The sequence below is a fragment of the Eptesicus fuscus genome, chromosome 6 (assembly GCF_027574615.1).
Source record: "Eptesicus fuscus isolate TK198812 chromosome 6, DD_ASM_mEF_20220401, whole genome shotgun sequence".
In the NCBI taxonomy this organism is placed as follows: domain Eukaryota; kingdom Metazoa; phylum Chordata; class Mammalia; order Chiroptera; family Vespertilionidae; genus Eptesicus; species Eptesicus fuscus.
The window spans coordinates 102,337,757-102,355,345 of NC_072478.1; the positions used below are offsets into that span (position 1 = coordinate 102,337,757).

At 33.6% G+C, this 17,589-nt stretch overlaps 1 protein-coding gene across 1 annotated transcript in view; it reads left to right on the plus strand.

Moving 5' to 3' along the window:
* Positions 1-17,589, plus strand: part of RANBP17 (RAN binding protein 17) — a 233,284-nt gene that overhangs the window by 33,643 nt on the left and 182,052 nt on the right. Inside the window, exons 12-14 of the mRNA XM_008147617.3 lie at positions 2,170-2,363; positions 6,766-6,871; positions 10,027-10,162. Of these exons, the coding sequence (XP_008145839.1) occupies positions 2,170-2,363; positions 6,766-6,871; positions 10,027-10,162 (436 nt within the window). The remainder of the gene's footprint in view (positions 1-2,169; positions 2,364-6,765; positions 6,872-10,026; positions 10,163-17,589) is intronic.

Genomic DNA, 17,589 nt, shown 5'->3' on the forward strand with positions numbered 1-17,589 from the left:
CCTTAGCCTCTGGCCATTGCTGATTTGTTTTGTTTCCCTATAGTGTTTGCCTTTTCCGGAATGTTGTATGAATGAAATTATACAGTAGATAGCCTTTTAGTCCGGCTTCTTTCACTTAGCATAGTGCACTTAGGATTCCTCCAGGTTGGGTTAGTAGTTGTTTTCTTTTCATTGCAGTATGTATTCCATTTTATGGACGATCACAATTTGTTTATCCATTCACATCTGAATGGACATTTGGGTGGTTTTCATTTTTATCAATTTTGAATAAAACAGCCGTAAATGGTCCTGTACAGATTTTTGCATGAACATAAAGTTTTGTTTCTTTTGTGTAAGTACTGAGGTGTGAGACTCCTAGGATGCATAGTAAGTGTGTTTTACTTTGTATGAAACTGCCAAACTCTTTCGCAAAGTGGCTGTATCATTTTGCATTCCCACCAGCAATGTATGAAAGATTCCATTGCTCTGCATCCTCACCAGCACTTGATATTATCAGTCTTTAAAAATTTTAGTCATTCATAAGGAATGTAATGGTACCTCATTGTGGTTTTAATTTGCATTCCTTGAATGAATAATAATGTTAATCATCTTTTTATGGGCTTATTTGTCATATGTATGTATTCTTTGGAAAATGCCTGTCAAATCTGTTGCCCATTTTTTATTGGGTTGTTTATTTTCTTATATTGAGATTTGAGGGGGTCTGTATATTCTGGTCACAAGTCTTTTTATCATGTGTGTTTTTCAGATACTTTCTCCTAGTTCATAGCTTGCCTTTTCATTTCCTTAGTAGTCTTTCAAAGATAAATGGTTTTAAAGTTTGAAGTCCAATTTATCCTTTATTTTTTCTTCTAAAAGTTATGTACTTTCAGAACTAACGTTTAGATCTGATTCATTTTGAGTTAATTTTTGTGATGTGAGGTAAGGCTTGAGGTTTCTGTTGTTGTTTAGCATATGGATGGCCAATTATATCAACACCGTTTACAGAAAAGACTTCTTTCTCCATTGAATTGCCTTTGCACTGTTTTCAAAAATTAATTGACCTCATACATGTGGTTCTATTTCTTGATTCTCTTTTCATTAATTTAACTGTTTCTCCTTCTGCCAATACCCTATCTTGAATACAGTGGTCTTATATAATAAGCTTTGAAATCAGGTAGTATGAGTCTTCCACCTTGGTTTCCCTTTTCAAAAATTATTTTGCCTCTAGTGAGAATAAATCTTCCATAATTATTTGCAATAATATGGGTGAATCCCTCAAACATTATATTAAGCAAAGGAAGGCAGACATAAAAGAGTACACTGTACAACATCCATGAAGTGCAAAATCAGGCCAAATTAATCTGCTCTTCTTTTGGGTATATAAGAGGGGACTTCTGGGCAATAAGGAGGACTCTGAGGAACTAGAAATGTGCTGGTTTTTGTTATGAGTGCCAGTCGCATTGGTGTGTTCACTTTGTAAAATTCATCAAGCTGTACACCTGTGATTAGTGAGCTCTTCTGTATGTGTATTATATATGACTATAAAATTTTTTATGAAAATAAGGGAGTCAAAAAAGTATTTTGGCTTTTTTACTTCCTTTGTTTTTCCATGTAAATTTTAGAATTATCTTGTCAGTATCTACAACAAAATCCTGGTGGAATTTTAACTGGGATTGCATTGAATTTATATGTTAATTTAGGGGAAGAATTGATATCTAAGCAATATCAAGTCTTTCAGCCAGTAACCATGTTTATTTTTTAATATATTTAATTCTGTAATTTCTTTCATCAGTGTTTGTAGTATTCAGCCTTAATATTTTACATATATTTAATTAGATTTAAGTAGTAGTTTATTTTTTCTGGTGCCTTTTGAAGATACTGTTTTTTAAATTTGAATCTCCAGTTTTTGATTGCTAGTATATTGTAATACAGTTAAATTTTATATATTGATTCTGTATGCCAGAATCTTGGTAAACTCACCTGCTAGTACGAGTAGCTTTTTTGGGGGTGTTTTTTTTAAATGTATGCAATCATGCTATTTTCAAATATAGACATTTTATTTCTTCCAATCTATTTGTCTTTTATTCCTTTATCCATTATGGAATTTTATTTAACATCAATTAAGTATATTTGTGGTAAATAAAAGTACATCACACTAATGCCTGCAAACTTGTTCTTATATATTTGCAGAGATAATTTAGATGATCCACTGGATGATACTGCCACTGTCTTTCAGCAGTTGGAGCAGCTATGCACTGTCAGCAGATGTGAATATGAGAAGACATGCTCTCTTCTTGTACAGCTGTTTGACCAAAATGCACAGAATTACCAAAAGCTTCTGCATTCTGCTTCTGGGGTAACGGTGGACATGGCAGTTCAGGAAGGTCAGTGAATTTTATCTGACTGTTACATGGCATGTAGAATTGTAAGTAGCTTCATTAATCACTGTAGTAATTTTATGCAAATTTTTTTTATATATTTTCCCCAATTCCTCAACACCCCTCTCCCCAAGCATTAATTTTTTTAACCTTTTGGATATTTTGGTGGCTTGATGGTTAAATTTCAGTTTTCTTTATGATTTACAGGAAATATTTTTCTCTGGAATCAGTATCTAGAAAAGCTGATAACGAGTAGAGTTTATTATAACTGGCTTTTAACTGATCTAATTGATCATGTTTTCTTCTTTGTTGTAGAAGACTGCAAATTCAGAGTCTAAATAGATCATAATATAGTTACACAATGCAATACTATATAACAATAAAGTGAATCAGTTGTAGGTATACTTAAAGATGAATGTCAGAGATAAGATAGTTAGTGGAGGGGGGCAATTGTTAGGAAACTATATATAGTTTGAAATATTTAATAAAGCCTAAAAACAAGGATCCTAAAAATACATTGTTTTGGAACATACAATGATATGCTCAAGTGATATAATGAAAGAACAATGTCAAGAGACTAGTAAGCTCCAAATGCAGGATCATGGTTACCTCCAGAGTGGGAGGTAAGGAGACAAGCTAGGGGAGGGATGTGAAGCTAGGAGTGAGTATATTGGAAAAACCTTGGTTCACAGGTGTTTGTTTTATTACACTTCATATACATGAGACATATTTTTTCATATATATAAATATTACATTACAATGGAAAAAGATTCAGTTGTGAAATCAAAGACCTGATTTTCTACAAAAGGATATTTCTTACAAAAGGATATTAGCTGTTCTAAGATATATTGATGAAAGTTAATGAACAGTAATAATTTATTAATGTTAAATAGGTTTGTATATTGAATAAATAAGTCAGACTTGATTTTTGATTAATATAAATTTGAGGAGTTTTTATAGTTAGGTACATTATGTAGTTTTAATAAAATACCATTTCAAAGTCTCTAATATAATCCCTCATACATAGAAAATTTTAAATAAATATTTTTCCTTCTAGTCAAAATGTCAGTAGGAAGGAATTTGTCCATCTTTTAAAGATTTCTATGGCCTGCTAAAAAATGACTGTTTTATTTATTTAAAATACCTAACATGGCTCTAGTTTGTACTACTGTATGTAGTAGTATTCAATTTCTTTTGTGCAGACTAAACACTTCAGTTAATGTTGAACAAAGAAAATTATATGCTCTCGTTATATCTGCCTTAATTTAGATGCTTAATGGCTTTTAATGTTACAAAATAAGTTTATTATTATATTATAATCTCATTTGTATTATATTGTCTTGCTCTTCCATATTTGTGGTGATGTGGTCATGGTTTACGAAAACAATAATCCCTAAGAAATAGGTCATTAACAGTAGTTAACGATTACGTGTGATCTATGGTAATGACTGATTTCTTTGGGATTATTGCAGTTATAAACCATAATTACAGATTATTACAGCAATAATTATTTTGTTTAAGGAAAAAATGTTCTGTGCTCAAACAGCTGCTAAAACAAGTGCCCTGAACATTAATGGAAAATTAAAATGAAAATTTAGTCTTATTATAAGATGAGATACTTTTAAAATTTATAGATATATAACTCATGTATTGGATAGTTATATATCTAAATACAGTTTAGATTAGTGGATTTATATGGTTCTTTATATTTTGTGGAAATAATTCTGTAGCCAAAGTAACTTCTTAACATTTGTTATTTTGAACACTGCCAGACTACAATTGTTGAGGTTTAGGGAAAGGTTTAATATGTATGAGAAATACCACTTTTCATTCAGTTAAATATGAAAATTACATTTGATAGCTTAATAATAATGCCTTTTTATTTCATTGTTCACTTCTAACATTAACCCTAATTTATCCAGTCAGTAGTTGTTACCAAGGGTTAAGAAATACCTGCTTTTCTGTTTTCTGTATGATAGAAATCACTGCTTTCTAAAACAAGGAAAGAGTAAATATACATTCTATTTTTCTCTAAATAAATAAATGTCCATTCAGAATTTATCACAATTTTAAAAAAATGCTCACAATTGACCACATACTATCTTTGCCTAGTATTCTTTGATATAAAAGTTATAATTTGAGGGTCACAGAGTAAGGTGAATTAAAGAATAAAAATATATTTTCTATCATTAGGCAGTGATACCCCTACTTATCTCTCTTACTAGGTTCAATTTCTTTGGCATGGGGGTCTCTTTCCCTTCTCAGCCTGTCCCATACCTATACCTATTTAGTTAAAACACTACAGCAGAACATGACACATAGTAGATACTCAGCAAATGATTTTCTGAGTGTATTTTACTTGGAATTTTTTTTTTTAGTTTAATTTTTTGTTTGCTTGTTTTACAAACAGCATTTAAAAAGTATAACTAATTGTAACTAGCTTTGGAAAAGAGTATTTTACTTGCAGAATATAATTTAGTGCTTCTCACAAGCCTGTGAAACAGGTATTATTATCATCCTCATATTTATAAATTAAAGCCAAGAACGATTAAGTACCTAGCATAATAGTAGAGGTAGGATTTGAATCCAGGCTTTGCTCTTGGTAGCTAAATTGTACAGCCTCTATTTTTAAATATTGATCTTCCAACGGAGAAATATAAAAATTACATGCATGATGAATTCTTTGTCTATTTTCAACTAGGTTTGTTTTATCAAAAGCTATTTGGCAAATGCTTCTATGTTTACATTAGTGAAAATTCCCAAAGTAAATTTTTTTATTTTAATTCAACTATTCAACAAATATTCATTTTATGTGTCACATATACTTGCTTTTATTGCGGGGGCGCGGGGGTTGATAATCAAAGAAGTGTGAAAAGCCCTAGAAATGATCCCAAAGGCAGATGAAATCTCATCTTATATGTGGTGAAAATTTGGGAGACAGAGAAAAATTCAGGATTATCAATTAAAATGTTTTAAATAAACACAAGAGATTGATAGATCATAAGATATTGTTGGATCACCAAGGTTTGTCCAGCTGATTGACACCTGTGTTGAGTATTCCCTTTTATCAATCTTGAGAGGAAGTGGTATATATCTCATCATAGTATGAGAATGGACTCCTGGAAATTTGTTGCCTATATTGGAATCATAGCACTGAACTTTTTAATAGGGATTTGTGACATTCAGTGAATATATGTAGATAATAGATACAGTGTTTAGAACAGTACCTACTAAATAGTATTATATAAATTTTGCTATTATTTTTAGTAATAGTAAAGCTTGCTTTAAGGAATATCAGTATCTAAAAATTTAAATTGACACAGCATAAGGTTATTATTCATATTTATTTTGAGGAATAATTTGCAACAGGTATTTTAAAAATAACTCCCATAGTCAAATTATTACATTCACCAAAATTATGTTTCAGATTCATATGCATTATACAAAGTGTGTATGGCCCATATACAATTGGAGCATAGTCTATTAATAATGACTTCTGTAATATTCTGTGAAATATGGTTGATTTTCATAATTCAGTATTTATGTTCTACAAAGTTGCTGTGAACACTGAATTAGCAAATATTAAACCATTTGCTCCTAGTGGAAATACCGGTTTAGGTTCCTGTAGGCCTCTGGTCACAACATTTTCATCAACTGATCAACATATAATTTTCTTTTATGTGTTTTTCTGCTTAAAAACACCATACTTACATATTGTTGACTCATTAACATTGAACTTAGCCAACAGCACTACAACTCATGCCTGGATGAAGCTTATCTAACACATGTATTTTCTCTATAAAACGCATAACAGCCTTTTTCCCACTAGACAGCACTAGCATTACTCTTGAGGACGATTTTAAAAATTATGCCTGAAAATACAAAGGGAATATATTGACTACCATCTTTTATATTCTAAGCAGGGGTTATATTAAAAATAATCAAACTGGTACTATTATGACCAGATGAAAAGATTCTGATGATTGTGTAATACTAGTACTGACTAACAGCCCTGGATCTAGACACTACATTTGTTTTTTTTGTTATCAAGTTTAATTTTAATCATTCAAGTATTCAGGGTAGATACAATTATCTCCATTTTACAGGTGAAAACCCTGAGATGTAAAGGCATAAGTAACTTATTCAACATCACACAGCAAATTGATAGAGCTGAGATTCAAACAGTTTTATCTGGCTGTAAAATCTGTCAATATTACTGTTCTACTTACTGCCTTTACTGCCTTGATAAACTTAAAACCCAACTCTCCACTCTGTGAAGAACTGACTTCACGATAGTTTATCACTTGTTTGGAAGAATAGATCATTTTACTAATTTTGGAATTTTCTGAAAAATAAGCTTTTTTTCTACAATACTTCCTAAACATTTTTCTTTCATGTTATATATTAGGACGTCTTGCATGGCTGGTATACTTAGTTGGGACAGTTGTTGGAGGAAGATTAACATATACCAGTACAGACGAACATGATGCTATGGATGGAGAATTATCCTGTCGGTAAGTAATGGCCGTGTAATTGACAGAAATTTACTGGACTGGTTTTATTAGCTAAAGCATTTTGTGCTGGCCTTTTGAGGAAGGTATTTTCCTTTTTATTGCTGAGAATACCAAGGTTTAGAGGTTAAGTGACTTGTAGATGTCAAATTGTAAGTTGTATAGTCGACATATTTTTAACAAGTGTTTAAATAGTGTGATGAAGATTTAGGTTGCTTTTTATTTCTTAGGATTTGATGAAGCATGCAATTTGGTGTGTATTGGGATGGTGGCAAAATTGGGATGACATACATCTGGTCAAAAGCAATGGATAGTCAGTTACCAATACAAGCTTTGTTTTTGATTGTTGGCTAGATTGTTCACCTCATGACCATACCCTTAATAAGGAGCAATTCATGTTTCTATTCTAAACTGAGGAAAATTCCTACGTATGTATGAAATGAGTGAGTTGGTTTTCCATATATTTTAATTTCTAATAGCATTTTTATAAAAAGTAATACATGTGTTTGTCAAACCCTTTAAAAATTTAAATGAAGTCATATATTAATTTGGAGATAACTACTACTATCATTTTGGTAAAGACCTTGAGTCTTTTAAATTCATGCTTAAGGGTATATGTACACTATATTTGTATTTTTCAACTTTTTAAACAGAAATTATAATATTGTCTTGTAAACTAAAATAGGGATACTAATAATACCTAATTCATTTGGGGCTATTATTAGGATTACATGAGTTAATATTTGTTAAGTCTTAAAACAATGCCTGGCAAATATTAAGTACTATATTACTAAAAAAAAAAACTAACAATCAAAACACTTTAAAAAAAACAAACATAACATTCTGAACATTTCACCTAGATATGAAATATTCTAAGCTGTACCATAATTTATACAGACATTTATTTTGGAAATTTCAGGTTCTCAATTTTTTTTTTATTATAAACTGCCTTACGGTAAGTATTCTTTTAGTTGTATTTTCCCTTCATTCCATACCCATTTCAGCCTTTAAACTGGCTCTTGTCAATGAAATTTGAATACGAATGGAATATAAATATTTTTAGTTTCTCAACGTTTATTATTGCCAATATTAAATCACTTTAAAATATGAATGGGGGACATTCTTAAAATGCTTTGGTTAATTTTAAACCAAGTGAACAGTTTGCCTCTATGCCATCTTTTAATATAACATCATAGATTTAGTAAAGTGGAAATTAAATATACTATAGTTTGATTTTTTTATAAGTTTTTATCACCAAGTAGGGAAATAACCATTGGCACTATTTTTCTGAGAAATATATAACAGGAAGTAAACAAAAGAGGGTGTATATTTGTCAAGTAGAAAATTTTAATTTTTTCTTTAAGCAGCAAACATATGTATCTGTAAATAAGATTTGTTTTGTGTTTTAGTCTGCATTCTTTAGGAAACAGAGCCTTAGGTGAAGTTTATGGACGAGGCTTTTTGAGGGTTGGGAAGAAGGGTACCTTTTCAGGGAAGAAAGAGTGAAGGAAAAGGAGCTGAGAGAATAAGGGGAAGAAGATAGGATCAATCTTCATTATTCACAGATTCCATATTTGCAAACTTACGTCATTGCTAAAATTTAATTGTACCTCTAATCAACATTCGTGGTGCTATTGTAGTCATTCTTGGACTTGAGCATAGTTGCTAGCTGAGGTTGAACAGATGCTCTGCCTTCTTTTGGCTCCCATGCTGTAAATGTATCCTTTTTGCTGTCTACTTAGTGCCATCATTTTTGCATTTTTATTGCTGGTTTTGTTTTTTGTTGCTGGTTTTGCTGTTTAAAATGGCCCTTCCAGCAGAGTGCTGAAGTGCTGGCCAGTGTTTCTTAGCACGAGAAGGCTGAAATATGCCTTACCGAAAAAAGATGTTTAAATGAGCTTTGTTCAGGCAAGTTATTAGGTTATTGGCTGTGAGTTCAATGTTAACAAATCAACAATATATATTAAATATGGTGTCCTTAGCAGAAACAGAGATAAAACAAGGTATGTGTTTATCAGTTGATGAAAAATATTGTGACCATAGTTCCTCAGGAACCTAATCCTATATTTCCTTTAGGAGTAGTGGTTCAGTATTCACTAATTCAGTTTTAACGTCAATTTTGTAGAACATAACTACCGTGAATACTGAGAATGAACTGTATAAGGTGGTACATTACACACATGGTGACTGTTTTACAGGCATTTTCCCCAAAGACCACGCAGAACCACTTTGCCTCAAGGTGGTTTGTGGTGGTTGGGGATGGGGATTAAGGGAAAGCAGTTTGTTCACTTATATCTGTGTCCCATTTTAATTGGTTGAAGTCTACTCTCGTCCATATTTCTTAGTTGTGTTCCCTGGCCTCTTTGAGAAGTTGCTGGGGAAGCCAGAAGATTCAGCTTGATATTCATAATAAATGTAGATATTTACTTATACCTATGTATATTATTATATACTAGAGGCCCGGTGCACGAGATTTGTGCACCTTGTGGGGGTGTGTATGGGGGGCTCCCTCAGCCCAGCCTGCATCCTCTTGCAGTCCAGGACCCCTCGGGGGATGTCCACCCCAGGGATTGGGCCTAAGCTGGCAGTCAGACATCCCTCTTGCAGTTTGGGGCTCTCGCAGTCTGGATCCCCTCGCTCCTTACTGCCCGCCTACAGCAGAGGTGGGAGAGACTCCAACCACCGCTGCTGCACTAGCCAGCCATGAGCCCAGCTTCTGGCTGAGCAGTGCTTCCCCTGTGGGAGCGCACTGACCACCAGGGGGCAGCTCCTGAATTGAGCATCTCCCCCCTGGTGGTCAGTGCATGTCATAGTGACCGGTCATTCCGCCGTTAGGTTGATTTGCAAATTAGGCTTTTATTATATAGAATTTGTATACTTCATATGTATTTAAATACAACTTTTTGTAAAAAAACCATATGTCTATAGGTTTGTATTCTTTTATGTGTATAGGTATATGTGTCTTAGGGGAAAATATTAGAAATTGTAGCATCTCTTAGTAGGATTTTAGATGATTTAAAAAATATTTTCTTTATAAGTTTTTGTGTTTTTTCACTTTTTACAGTAATTATATATTATATTACATTGGCAGTAAATGTTTTAATGTTATTTCTCTTAAGAATTTTTACTGAAGCTTTATTTCTTTCCTTCATGAAAAGAGTTTTTCAGCTTATATCATTAATGGATACTGGATTGCCTCAGTGTTCTAATGAGAAAATAGAGCTTGCAATTCTGTGGTTCTTGGATCAGTTTCGTAAAACATATGTTGGTGACCAACTTCAAAGAACCTCAAAGGTAGGTTTTTACTAGAGATTAAAAAAATTTTTTTTGAAGATAAAGATGTTCGCATATAACAGCTTTGAGCTATATGATATAGTTGGGCAATTTCTACATAAGAAATTTAATTGATCATTTGAAATCAATTGATTAATTAGTATTGAAAGCAGTGTGAGATGAATTTGCTCATTTTATGCCTGGATTTACTATTTTCTTTAAAGATTGATTGACAGAGTTAGTGAATGTTTTTTATGTGGCTAGTTGTTAAATAGTTAAGGTTGTTTTAAAGACATTAATGGATTTTGCTTTATAGTATTGTATTTCAAGGTTTAAAACATAAGATTTACTCTTTTAGTAGTTTGGGGTTTTTTCTTGACATTTATTTATGGGAGTTCCAGTGTAGTTTTTGCTCATTCCTTGGCATTTTTACATGATAGATTATGATGACTAGGAGAGTTAGACATGTCTTTGAGAGGCCATAGTAAGTTACCTTGATGTGGAGAACACTTGTCCGATGACAATTGAAAGTTTAGCATCAAATTGAGATGAATTGATCCTAAGGCATAATGAGGAGTTATTGAGAGCATGTATGTGAATCCTAACCAGATATTTAGTACTATTTGTGACACTGAGTAAGATCTATGCAATTTTTTTCTTCCTGGAATAGTAACTCTAAAACCTCTGTAAGAAGTCCTAAGGATAGATATTCTTACCTTCTTTGGATTTATAGTTTGTATTAGTAATGTGGAAGTATTTCCTATTTGAATATTCTAGAAAAGCTTTTTATATTTACTAAGCTTTTTATTCCATGGGAAATTTAGCTTAATCTTCATCAGTTCATTTATAATTTTCTGTTAATAATAGTTGTATAATGGTGTTAAAAAATATTTGTTTGATTTTGTTAAGATCATCTTTTAATTAATTTCACCTAGTTTTTTGTTTGCTTTTTAAGAAAGAAGATACAGCTTGATGCTTTCTTTGTCAAATACATGGTGATATTTTATTGCCAATTGTGATTAATATCAATAAATTTTCTAGACCATTAGGGAGAAAAAAAGAGTAGCTAGAAATAAATATGTTAGGTTGACACTAGGATAAATTGGAATCAGAAAAAAATTACATGATATGAAATTTATACAGGGTGCCTTTTTCAACATCCTAAATGTGTTACTCAGTAGATGAGTGTAAGTTGAATTATGATTAAATTGTCTTGTTTTAAATGTACCCAGAATTTCTTATTTTGCTTTTGCAAAGTGGATACTGTTGAAACATTACTAATTCAATATCCATTTGTTCTGGGTCTTAAATCAGAACAGTATAATATGGAGTAGAAAAATGTTGTGTGTAAAGTACTTGGAGAGAAATATGTAAAATAATAGTAGTTATTTTAGGACAGTGGGACTTGGGAAATATATACATACACACATACTTTTAATATAAGGTAATTGTGGGGGAAAATGAATTATAGAAGATCAGTTTTTCTTTTTTGAAAGAGATTCCACATTAGGAAGAAATAACACATCATTAGACTAGTGTTTCTTTTAGCAGAACTAACATTTTTGGTGTATGTGTCTTTTCCTGTTTTCAAAAAACAGTTTAGGCCTAAGATGATGTTATTTCTAAGGCATTCCTACTGCATAACCCCAAAGTGAAGCCAAAGCTTTGCGCTTTCCTTTTTCTCTGGCTCTTCTGCCAATCTGCCTTAATAGGAACTCTTTTGAGGTCATTAGTATGTGCCATGACACCTCTCTAGGAACTCTTTATGCTCTTTCTGGTCTTTACAGCAAGCCTGAGAGGTTGGTATTAATGTATTGTTCCCATTTACAAATGAAAGAACAGACTGCCTAAAGCATTTATAATAAGTTCTCTACATACTATTTTTTTGGCATCCAGCTAAGAAAAACTATATGGAAAATATTTTTTGGTTAGTGTATTGTTGCATTTCAAATTGTGGCAAAAAAGGGGAGAGTGTTAGGTAACAGTAAGTGACTAATGTTTAATTTAGTGTGCACTTATTTCATACCAGGAACTTTATTAAACACTCATAAGCATTATTTCATTTAATTGGATTATATAGAGTATGACTTACAAGGTTCTCCCAATGTATTTTCTACATGTCACCAGTTTCATGCCTCAGGACTCCACACTTGGACTGCATACTTTATGTGTGCTAACTTATTTCAGCTCCTGGAGCATTCTGTGTTCTCTGTCAGTTACGGCCTTTGAACAACATGTTTCTTCTGCCTAGGACCTATTTCTTTTAAACCCAACTTCTCTCTGCCTTACTCCTCCTACTTTCACATCAAACACATCATGTAGGATGCTCTTATTAACTTAAACTCTGGGAGAATTTCTTTTCTCTGTGGTTTTTAGCATCCCGTGTTTCCTATTTATATATTACATTGCATTGTAATTACATATGTTAGTAAAACATGTGGACTATAATTTGGGTTAGGATTGTTTCTGCCTTTTTTTATTGTTATCGCCTCCAAGTGGTTGTCATATTGCTTGTATGCTTTCTACTACATAGTGGTTGAATGTACTAGGTGTACCCGTTAATAATGCGGACTTTTTTCAATAGATGGAGTTACATATATGTTGATATATATGTGACTTGATATGTATGCTATTTTATATTGACAACAAGCTTCAAAACTTCATATGTCAAATTTGCTGAAGGTGTTAACATAGATATTTTTACTCTAAGAATATCGAATTTCATGCCAAAAAATGAGCATTTGCGGGAAGTTTTCATTCATTACTTTATTTTGAAGAAAAGTGCTACTGAATACTTCAGGAAGCTTATGGTGAACATGCTCCATCTCAAGATACTTGTGGATGCTGGTTTAAACGCTTTAAAAGTGATGATTTTGATGTGAAACAAAGAACATCCAGGTCAACCAAAAAAGTTTGAAGACCAACAATTACAAGCATTATTGGATGAAGATGCGTGTCAAACTCAAAAACAACTTGCAGAAAGATTAAACATTGCTCAGCAAACAATTTCTGATTGTTTACAAGCAATGGGAAAGATTTTAAAGGAAGGAAAATGGGTGCCACATTAACTGAACGAAAGACAGATGGAAAACCGAAAAGTCATCAGGAAAATGTTGCTTCAACAGCACGAAAGAAAGTCTTTTTTGCATCGAATTGTGACTGGCGATGAAAAGTGGATTTATTCTGAGAATCCCAAATGCACAAAATCATGGGTTGATCCAGGTCAACCATCAACATCGACTGCAAGGCCAAATCACTTTGGAAAGAAGACAATGCTCTGTGTTTGGTGGGATCAGGAAGGTGTGGTGTATCCTGAGCTTCTAAAACCTGGTGAGACGGTTAATACTGGTCACTACCGATAACAAATACTCAATTTGAACTGTACTTTGATCGTGAAACGGCCAGAATGTGCCAGAAGACACGGCAAAGTAATTTTGCTTCATGATGATGCACCTTCACAAACTTCAAAACCAGTTAAAGACACATTAAAAGATCTTGACTGGGAAGTATTAACCCACCTGCCGTATTCACCAGTCCTTGCTCCTTCAGGTTACCACTTGTTCCGATCGATGGCACACGCACTTTCTGAGTAGCACTTCAAAACGTACGAAGAAGTGGAAAATTGGGTCTCTGAATGGTTTGCCTCAAAACAAGAAAGGTTCTATTGGGACGGTATCCACAAGTTACCCGAAAGATGGGGAAATGTGTAGCTAGCGATGGACATTACTTTGAATAAAGCACTTTTGATGTTTCTCTTGAAATTATCATGTTTTCTTTGATTACAAAATCCGACATTACTAACCAGTACATCTAGTATGTATTTAGTAGAATTCTATAGGAAGTGGCTCTAGACCTCATGTATAATACTTTCAGGTAATAAAGGAAAATGATGTTGGCTTCATTGAAATTATTTGACAATTTTAAATGAGGTGCACTGTTAAGCATCTTAAAATTTTTTAAAATCCTGCATATGCAAAGTAATGTAATTTATAGAAATAAGGGTTTCAGAAAACAGGTGGAATAATTGGGGAGTCCTATGTGATATATAGAAGTATGTCCTATAAGTGAGAAAGAAGAATCATCAATAGTAGTTGTAGGCATTTATTTAACGGTTAATCTGTGCCAAAGACTTTGCCCAGCATTTGACAAGCATTAAATTTTATCTAACAAAAATTCTATGAAAATAGTTATTTTTATTAACACTCACCCACTTCTTTTTACGTATATGGAAACTGAGGCTTGGCATGTTTAAATGTGTTGAACTGGAGTTGAACCCAGGAGCAGTTTGTGGAAGTTTGAACAGCTGGGGATAAGAATGAGACACTGGACCAAAAATACTCTCAGACATTCCTAACTCTTGCTATTATAACACTGTTAGCCAAGCTTGAAACTCCAGAGCAGGAGGTCAGTGGAATGCATTTAGGGGCAAGAAACTTATTTTGAGAGAGTTTTTCACATACAGATGTGTGGGATCTCCAATTTAAAAATCAGTCTATCCTATGGCCCTACAGTGAATTTTACTGAATGACAAGCCCTGTTGTGAACAGAGTCACTCTTTAGTATCTCATTCTAAGAATTGAACAGACAGCTGCCAATTGGCAGCATTAGAAGAAAGCCTCTTGTATGAAAATCAAACAGAAACTAGGATATTGGCGCAAAACAAAACGATCTGTATTGCAACTGTAAAACAAGAACAAGCATAGAGACCAAATCAGTTTAAATGGGAGCCGGTGGGAGATCATTGTTATATCTTTTCTTTTTTTGTAAAGGAACCTGAGGAGTTGAGGTTTTACAGATCTGGAATAGAGTTCATGGGTCAGTTGCAGCAGGTAGAAACCTAGAAAACTCAGGTAAATTAAGTGAATCAAAGTAAATGTTTGTCAAGAAAGAAAATCCAACTATAATAAAATTGTGTAACTTAGTTATAAATGATAGGTACATTGTCACAAATATATTAGGAAGTCAAAAGATAATGTCTAAAATTCAAAATTCAAGAAATAGCTGTATCAGCATGTTATTTAGAAGAATGGATGAAAATAGTGAAAGAAATAGCTAAAAGTTTAAAAGAGTTTAAAGTGGGTTTACTGAGTATTAGAATCAGACATGTGGAGGAGTATGTCAGAGGATGGCAGGCTTTTCATTGTTACTATGTGATTTTTATATGATGCAGATGTAAAATTTTATAGAAATACAAATTAATTTGAACAATTATAATATTTTCTACATGCAGTGATAATGGTAAGCACATGGTGTCATGGGAGCATAGAGCATGTGAGTGTGTAGTTGATGTATGGAGAAGGGTTTGTTAAGAGGGTGAAGTCTGGGAAAGGAGACACATGGCAATAATGCAGCCTCCTTGAATCTAGAGCCCAGAAGTCTAGGTAGAATGTGGAAGGGGTAGCAAAATCAGGTCTCTGCACACTGACCAGTTTGTCCTCCAACTGTATGGATTATTTCTGAGCTGCATCAATAATCTGTTCTGGAGTTCAATAACAGTGTAGTTATAGTAATCCAGCATGCTCTTGGAATAAAATGTACTAATCCAAAGTGTAGCTAATTGGTAAACTGTATATATAAATAGGTCACCCATTTAAAATATTAGGATACAACTTAAAACACTAAAACTCTACTAAATATAATAGAACTAGTGGCCCAGTGCACGAATTCGTGCACATTGAAAGGAAATTAATTAGAAGAAATATTTTAATATCCCTATTCTCCCTTTCTCTATAATAGAAGTGTTAACCAAATTTATGAGCGACAATGACAGATGGAAACACGCGTGCAGTTGGCGCCAGCGAGAGCTTTACATGTATCACATATGCGCAAGTCAACTTAGCCTTTTATAGATATAGAATAAACTTGCTTAATTAGACCTGCTTTCTGATTTAGCTAAACTTTTTCCAGCCCAGTGAATCACCCCAACTTCTCTTTCAGGTAATTGTCAGCAACACAGCAGTAAATATCAACATGAAGCAGATTATTATTGTAGATCATGCAGGGAGAACAAAGGGTAAAATATTTAACTGCAGCAGTGTTTGACTATATTCTGTGCAGTGAGAAAAACCTGAAGTCATTTTCAAGGTCCACCATTTCTAAGCTTTCTAAATCTCCGTTTTCCGGCTAATGAAAAGAAAATGGGATTCCACCGAGTCTCCTATCTACCTACTCCAGGACTTCTATGAGGATCAAATGAGATGAGGCACGGGAAGATGCTTCACAGACATTTGGTAAAAGTGTAAAATGTTTCCACCTTGACTATAAAGTAAGTCGTCGTGTTCCTGGGCTGCAGAAACTGCAAAGGAGGCTAGTGGTTAGGGAGAGGAAGCCAGGTGATGCTATGTGATGGCATTACCTGGCGCCCACAGCAACTTTTTCCAGGCTGGGCTGGGCTGTGGGCCACATTTTGCAACATGGGGTCTCAGTAGCATAGGCTGCGATTCGGTGGGCTGTAACTCTGGGATGGTGGCAGGGCCTGTGTCCCACTTGGGGCAAGCTGAGTGTTGCTTTGTGGGCGCCAGGTCCATGGTGCAAGTGTGCATCATGGCAGCTCCTACGTTGAGCGTCTGCTCCCTGGTGGTCATTGCGTGTCATAGCAACCAGTCAGATGGTCGGACACTTAGCATATTAGCCTTTTATATATAGACATCTTCTTTAGGATATATCAAAGTGTTTGCTGTATTTTTTTTTCTTTTTGTATTCACCAGTTCTCTGATAAATTTTACTAGTGCTTTATTTTTTATTATTTTACTTATTTTTAAAAAATATGTTTTTATTGATTTCAGAAAGGAAGGGAGAGAGAGAGAGAGAAACATCAGTAATGAGAGAGAATCATTGATTGACTTCCTCCTGCACATCCCCTACTCAAGATTGAGCCTGAATCCTGAGCATGTGCCCTGACTGGGAATGGAACCATGACCTCCTGGTTCCTGGATGGCCGCTCAATCACTGAGCCATGCCACTGGACAATATTGCTAGTGCTTTCTTTGATCTTAGATAGAAGTTTCCACTGTGTACCAAAATATTAATTGTTTCAGTTTATTGAGAACTGTTTTAAATATTTACATTTTTAAAATTTGATGGCCAGTTATTTACTAGGGAAAAGTTTGTTTCAATTTTTAATCCAATTACAATTAGATTTAAAAATTTTAAATTAAAATAAGGAAGAACCTTTTTAAAGAGATTTTTGTAACTAAAAATTATATATATATATATATATATATATATATATATATATATATATATAATTTTTAGTGTTTATTTTTGAGATTATTACAGACGTCCCTCTTTTTACCCCCTCCACCCGGTTCCCGCCCGGCCCCAGGCTTTCGCCACTCTATTGTCTGTGTCCATATGTAATGCATATAAGATCTTTGTTTAATTTCTTCTCACCCCTCACCCTCCTTATCTCTGAGAATCATCAGTCTGTTCCATTTCCATGCCTCTGA